This window comes from Myotis brandtii, unplaced genomic scaffold, assembly GCF_000412655.1.
Source record: "Myotis brandtii unplaced genomic scaffold, ASM41265v1 scaffold500, whole genome shotgun sequence".
In the NCBI taxonomy this organism is placed as follows: Eukaryota; Metazoa; Chordata; class Mammalia; order Chiroptera; family Vespertilionidae; genus Myotis; species Myotis brandtii.
The window spans coordinates 218,487-226,316 of NW_005369062.1; the positions used below are offsets into that span (position 1 = coordinate 218,487).

At 43.0% G+C, this 7,830-nt stretch overlaps 1 protein-coding gene across 1 annotated transcript in view; it reads right to left on the minus strand.

Moving 5' to 3' along the window:
- The window catches only part of DLEU7 (deleted in lymphocytic leukemia, 7), a 28,122-nt gene that overhangs the window by 18,797 nt on the left and 1,495 nt on the right, over positions 1–7,830 (minus strand). Inside the window, exon 2 of the mRNA XM_005876933.2 lies at positions 7,594–7,830. This exon is cut by the window's right edge and continues 4 nt beyond it. Coding sequence (XP_005876995.1) covers positions 7,594–7,830 — 237 coding nt within the window. The remainder of the gene's footprint in view (positions 1–7,593) is intronic.

Sequence of the window (7,830 nt, forward strand, 5' to 3'; positions counted from 1 at the left end):
CACAAAACAAAACAACATCCGCATAATAGGGGTACCAGAAGGAGAGGAAAACAGAGCAAGAATAGAAAACCTGTTTGAAGAAATTATGACAGAAAACTTCCCCGATATTGGGAAGAAAAAACTCACACAAGTCCAAGAAGTTCATAGAGTCCCAAACAAGATAAACCCAAAAAGACCAATGCCAAGATACATCATAATTAAATAGGCAAACACCGATGACCAAGTAAGAATCTTAAAGGCTACCAGGGAGAAACAGAAAGTTACCTATAAGGGATCTCCCATTAGACTATCAACTGATTTCTCAACAGAAACACATCATGCCAGAAGGGAATGGAATGAAATATTCAAAATGATGCAAAGCAAGGGACTAAATACAAGAATACTATACCCAGCAAAGCTATCATTCACAATTGAAGGTGAAATCAGGAGCTTCACAGACAAAATAGGGCTAAGGGAGTTTATTACCACCAAGCCAGCAATGCAAGAAATGCTAAAAGGATTGCTGTAAAAAGAAGAAATAAGAAGGGAAGAAGGAATACAGGCACAGAATATAAAAATGGCGACAAACAAGTACTTATCAATAATAACCTTAAATGGAAATGGACTAAATGCTCCCATTAAAAGACATAGGGTAGCTGAATGGATAAGAAAACGTATCTGCTGTCTACAAGAGACCCACCTCAGAACAAAGGACTCACACACAGAATGATAGTGAAGGGATGGGAAAAAATTTTTCTGGTGAATAGAAATGAAAAAAAAGCTGGGGTAGCAGCTCTTATATCTGACAAGTTAGAACTCAAAGTGAAGGCCATAACAAGAGATAAGGAAGGCCACTTCATAAGACTAAAGGGAGCAATTCTACAAGAGTATATAACTCTGGTAATATATATGCAGCCAATACAGGAGAACCCAAATACATAAAAAAACTTCTGGAAGATATCAAGGGAGAGATAGACAGCAATACAGTCATAGTAGGGGACTTCAATATCCCATTGACACCACTGGGTAAATCCTCTAAACAAAAATCAGCAAAGAAACATCAATCCTAAATGAATCACTAGATCAGATGGAATAAATTGACATTTTCAGAATATTTCACACCAAAGATACAGAATATACATTCTTCTCAAGTACACACGGGACATTTCAAAGATAGACCACATATTGGGACACAGGCAAAGTCTCTTCAAATTCAAGAAGATAGAAATCATATCAAGCATCTTCTCAGATCACAATGGCATAAAATAAGAAATGAACTACAATAAAAACAATGAAAAAAATCAAACAGAGGCTAAATAACATGCTATTAAACAACTATTGGGTTACCAAAGAGATCAAAGAAGAAATAAAAAACATCCTGGTAACAAATGACAATGAAAGCACAACAATCCAAAACCTATGGAACATGGTGAAAGCAGTCTTGAGAGGGAAGTTCATAGCTCTACAGGCCTACCTCAAAAAAGAAGAAAAAATGGTAATAAATTATCTAACTCTACAATTCAAAGAATTAGAAAGAGAGCAACAAGAAAAGCCCAGAGTGAGCAGAAGGAAGGAGAAAATAAATATCAGAGCAGAAATAAATGACATAGAGACCAAAAAAACAATACAAAAGATCAATGAAACCAAGAGCTGGTTCTTTGGAAGGATAAAAAAGATTGATGAACCTCTAGTCAGGCTCACCAAGAAGCAAAGAGAGAGGACCCAAATAAACAAAATCAGAAATGAAAGAGGTGAAGTAACAACAAATCCCATAGAAATACAAAGGATTATGAAAAGAAAAATACTATGAACAACTCTATTCAAACAAACTGGAAAACCTAGACGAAATAGACATATTCCTAGAAAAATACAAGTTTCCAAAACTCAATCAGGAAGAATAAAAAAACCTGAATAGGCCAAAAACTACCAAAGAAATTAAAGCAGTAATCAAAAATCTTCCAGCAAACAAAAGCTTTGGTCTGGACAGCTTTACAAGGAGTTCTACCAAGCATTCAAAGAACTAAAACCTATCCTCTTCTGACTATTACAAAAAATTCAAGAGGAAGGAACACTTCCAAGCTCTTTCTATGAAGCCAACATTACCCTAATTCCAAAACCAGATAAAGACACCACAAAGAAAGAGAATTACAGGCCAATATCCGTAATGAACATAGAGGCTAAAATCCTCAACAAAATCCTAGCAAATCAGATCCAGCATTACATTAGAAAGATCATACACCATGACCAAGTGGGATTTATTCTGGGGATGCAAGGATGGTACAATATCCGCAAATCAATAAATGTGATTCATGGGGTCCGAGCAAGATGGCGGCATAGGTAAACACCGGAGACTGCTGCCGCAAACAACCACTTCAAAAATACAACTAAAAGACGGAACGGACATCACCCAGAACCACAGGAAGGCTGGCTGAGGAGAGACTCTTCAACTAGAAGGAAAAATAACAGCACACCGAGGCTCAGAGGAGGCGCAGTGTGGAAAAAACTCAGGTGCGGAGGTGCGCGCGCAAAGCGGGCTGGTGGCTGAGAGCGCGGTTGTCGTTTTCGGTCAGGGGGGAGTCTCAGACTCTGAGCTCCAGATACGGGCGAATCGCTGGGGACTCGGACCCAAACGGGAGAAGCGGGAGTGTCTGGCATCAGTTGGAAGGCAGCTTTCCCTCCGAGGTTTGCAGCGGTTCCGGGGGTTCTGAGAAGCAGAGCCTCTGGGAACAGGACTGAGGGCACCATAACGGCTCCCTCCGCCCGCCCTGTTGAGCCCGCCCCGCCCAAGCCCTGCGCAGAGCCATTTGCCAGATCGCCGCAGGCAAAGGCTAGATTAGCACCTCCCCAGAGGACAGAAGTTTTCCGCGGCAGACACAGCTGATTCACACAGCCAGTCGGCCTGGTGGTCAAATCCCTCTAGTATTAACTACAACAATCAAGGCTCAACTAGAACAAGACTGCGCACAAAGACCACTAGGGGGTGCACCAAGAAAGCATAAAAAATGCGGAGACAAAAAAACATGACAGAAATGGAGGATATAGAGCTAAAAATCGCAATTTTGAGGGCTTGCAAAAATGTGCTAGAAGCTGTCAATAAACTTGAGGAGAGAGTCACGAAAACTAATGAGACCCTCGATGCTATGATAAAGAACCAACTAGAAATTAAGCATACACGGACTGAAATAAAGAATATTATACAGACACCCAATAGCAGACCAGAGGAGCGCAAGAATCAAGCCAAAGATTTGAAATGCGAAGAAGCAAAAAACACCCAACCGGAAAAGCAAAATGAAAAAAGAATCCGAAAATACGAAGATAGTGTAAGGAGCCTCTGGGACAGCTTCAAGCGTACAAACATCAGAATAATTGGGGTGCCAGAAGATGAGAGACAGCAAGATATTGAAAACCTATTTGAAGAAATAATGGCAGAAAACTTCCCCCACCTGGTGAAAGAAATGGACTTACAGGTCCAAGAAGCGCAGAGAACCCCAAACAAAAGGAATCCAAAGAGGACCACACCAAGACACATCATAATTAAAATGCCAAGAGCAAAAGACAAAGAGAGAATCTTAAAAGCAGCAAGAGAAAGAGACTCAATTACCTACAAGGGAATACCCATACGACTGTCAGCTGATTTCTCAACAGAAACTTGGCAGGCCAGAAGGGAATGGCAAGAAATATTCAAAGTGATGAATACCAAGAACCTACAACCAAGATTACTTTATCCAGCAAAGCTATCATTCAGAATTGAAGGTCAGATAAAGAGCTTCACAGATAAGGAAAAGCTAAAGGAGTTCATCACCACTAAACCAGTATTATACGAAATGCTGAAAGGTATCCTTTAAGAAGAGGAAGAAGAAAAAGGTAAAGATACAAATTGTGAACAACAAACATGCATCTATCAACAAGTGAATCTAAGAATCAAGTGAATAAATAATCTGATGTACAGAATGAACTGGTGATTATAATGAATCAGGGACATAGAAAGGGAATGGACTGACTATTCTTGGGGGGGAAAGGGGAATGGGAGATGCGGGAAGAAACTGGACAAAAATCGTGCACCTATGGATGAGGACAGTGGGTGGGGAGTGAGGGCGGAGGGTGGGGCGGGAACTGGGAGGAGGGGAGTGCATTTATCATTCTTCTAAATTTAACTTTGCACAAGTAACCCATGTAAAAAATCTATATTTTTCAAAACTTGTAAATAAAAATAACCTTAACTAAATAAATAAATAAATAAATAAAGTGTACAGTTCTATGTTGCTTAGAGGTCACAGGGTTAACTATGCTACCACAATCTATCCCACTATTATCAGAGCTAAGTTTGATCACCTGGTTACAGTGATGACCACAAGAGAAGACAGACATTTTAATTTCACAAAGATTTATTGAGCTCAATGAGCCTAACCCTGCATGGGGCACTAGACTCAGAAAGATAGTAGGACTGAGCATTTAAGTGCAGCCCCAGTGGAGTGCTGTGGATCAAAGTTAAATCCCTTGGAGAAAGTGGGTGCTGGGGAAGTGGAGCTCCCACAAGACAGACTTAATTTGTGAGGTCTTAAAAATCATGGGAAAGCAAGTGGGCATCCAGCACGCCTTTCCTCTCCCTTCCATATACCTGTGTCTTGTTCTCTGCCCCACTGCTCATCTCTTCTAGCCTCTAACACTGTGGTTCTTTGTTTGTTCAGAACAATTTTGCAGACAATCTCAGGAAATCTGAAGACCTGATGAGGGAATAAGAGGAAACCAGTGTTTGCTGAGCATCAACCCCATGCCAGGCCCCAGCATGGGCTTTGCTCAGGTTACCTTGTTTAATCCTCACAATCACCCTGTGAGTTGGGTATTTTATAGAAGAGCAAACAAGTCTGCAGAGATTAAGTAATGTACCCAACGTTACACAGCAGGGGTTTTTTGTACATGAGACTTAAGTCTAAATATCAGTTTTGAGGAAGATGGCAAGGTTTTTCCTGTTCCCCCACACCCTCAGTCCCTATTCTTGGTCCTCCTAGGGGTCTTCAGTCCCTGGAACCCTTCTTTATTTCTCCTAGTCTCACAGCCCACAGTGGCCTCTCTTCCTTCTCTACACAGCCTGAATTCAAGGTTGGTCACGTGGACCCTCATCAACATTGAGCCAGGCAGGCCATCTCTACTGATAGGGTTCTGGACTCTGGTCCTGATTACTTGGATTCACCTGAGGTCAGTACATAAACAATGCACAGTTCCAGGAAATGCCATCAGTACTGGAATCTATGTGAACGGTGCTTCCTGACATTGTGCAGCACATAGCATAACACCTGAATGCCAGGTCCCAGCTGCATGGATGGAACTGGAGAGCATTATGTTAAGCGAAATAAGCCAGCCAGAGAAAGATAAATATCACATGATCTCACTCATTTGTGTGATATAATGATCAATATAAACTGATGAACAAAAAGAGACAAGGTAGCACTGAACAGACAGTCTACCCTCAGAAAGAAGGCAGGGGAGGAGGGGTGGTTAGAAATCAACCGAAGGACTTGTATGCATGCATATTAGCATAACCAATGGACACAGACACTGGGGAGGTGGGGGCTTACCTTGGGGGATGGGAGTAGCAGGGGGGGGTCAATTGGGGGAAAGGGAGACGTATGTAATACTTTAAACAATAGAAAAAAAGAGTAAAGTACTACAAAGTACCCATTGTTATTATGGAGAGGGTTTCTCTGCCTTCATGCCATTTTTTGCCTTCTGCCATAGTGAACTAATTTTAATTCCCCCAAACTCAGGCCCTTGCATTGCTTCTGGATCTTAGATCATACAGCTCCCTTAAAATGTGTTTTCCCTTTAATGCCTGGAGAGCAAACATTCACTTTTTTAAAAGGTTACCTCCTACAAGAAACCTGCCAGGATCACCTTAGGTAAAACTGATCACTCAGTCTCTCCTTTTGCCAGCCTATATGTCTTGTATATGCTCCTAATATCACACAATGCTTCCTATTTCATCAATTCTAGGATGTACATTTTTTCCATTTCAAAAAAATCTCTGAAATGAGACTATCTTACAATCAAAGGTCTGTCATAATATAATTGGCAGGATTTTTTTTATTTCTTGGAAGTACATAAAAAGGTGCATCTTAACTCAAGAGCATTGGTGAAATTCAGCTTCATTTTTTAATTTTCTAAGGTGAATGGAGCAGTGCTTTGCATCTGGAGGCATTCCAGCTTTCCCTCTCATGCACGCACATTTGGCAATATTTGGTTTTATCAACTCAAGGTGCGGGGGTAGGGCGCCAGGGAGGTATGCTGCTGGCATCTACTGGATAGAGACACAGGACAAACCCCCATAACAATTGTCCAGCACAAAATGTCAATAAAGCAGAGGCTGAGAAACCCTAAGGTAGAGTAATAATGCTTATTTGGATGTATGATATGCTTTATTATGTTTGGTTTTTAAATCAGTCTTTTATAGTGAGTATGCAATCTAATATGTAGCAATTTTTTTCCAAACCTTGGCTTGTAAAGCATGAATAGCAATTCTTGAGAAGTGCTCTAAGCTTTCTTCATCACCCCTTCCCAGTTCCTTCTGCTAGACTCCCAAGGGAAATGAATGATGCAATACTCCAAGTCAAAACTGGAAAGCCACAAGGCCTCCAAGAGATTGTGACCTTAAACCACCAGTTAGGTTAATTAATGTCAAGACCAACACTGTAACCCAGACCCCCAGATTTCCAGGATCCTTCTCAGCCTGGGAGGCAGCTGCTCTGTTTCCTGACAGTTGGGTATCTTAAGAAGAAAATGCACTCTACAAACATGAGATGCGTGACTTAGTAGGAGGTTAGCATTAGAATTCGTGCTTTGCCCCTGGCCAGTTTGGCTCAGTGGATAGAGTGTTGGCCTGCGGATGGAAGGGTCCCAGGTTTGATTCTGGTCAAGGGCACATGTCTGGGTTGCAGGCTTGGTCCAACGTGCAGGAGGCAGCCAATCAACGATTCCCTCTCATCATTGATGTTTCTATCTCTCTCTTCCTCTCCATTCCTCTGAAATCAATAAAAATAAACTTTAAAAAAAATAAAGTATATGATTAAAAAAAATATAGAATTCACGCTTCAACACTGGGGATCCACCCCACTCTTATCTGTGATTCATAAGTTTCAAAGGACTTTAAATTAATGTAGGTGATTTTGTCATACAGAAGGCAGTGGGGACTTAATATGTGTATTTACAGCCCTGGAAGAAGGGTTATTAAGTTGGAAGGGGGAGTAGGGGAGCTGTCCTCCATGCCTGTGGAAAGGGCCTTCAGCTGGAGCAGGAAGCTGATTTACTACGTAAGAGAGGAAGGAGTTCCAGAGGCCTTTGGCAAGGCCTCTCCCGCTTCTCTGCTCCATACTCAGGCGGCCCCAGGTGGGCACCTCCGCACCCACCCCTCACTCCCCACTCTGAGTTCCCTGCCGTAAGTGCGGAGTCTTCCTCCTATCCCCACCCCCTTCACTCTCCAGGGCGCAGTGTGCAGCTCAGCTTGGGATCCTGTGACCCCACCCAGTCTCCATCTGGGCCCTGCAGCCCAGGCCAGCAGGGGAATCCGGCTCCCAGCAGGGGAATCCGGCTCTCGAGGGGGGTGCTGGAGGCCAGACTCACCTTCAGGTGGATGGGGAAGGATCGCTCCTGCAGCAGGGGACTCAGCAACGTCTGCTCCACACTGACCAGCTCTGAGGTCGAGTCCACCACTCGGGCCAGTGCACTTCGCATTGCCATCCGGGCCAGGGTGCATGGCCCGCGGCCCTGGGGGCAGGGCAGCAGCTCCGCGCCCCCCTCGGTGCCTGGCACTACTTCTACCTCAGGGGAGCTCGCCTGCCCCCGGAGCTCCCCATTCCT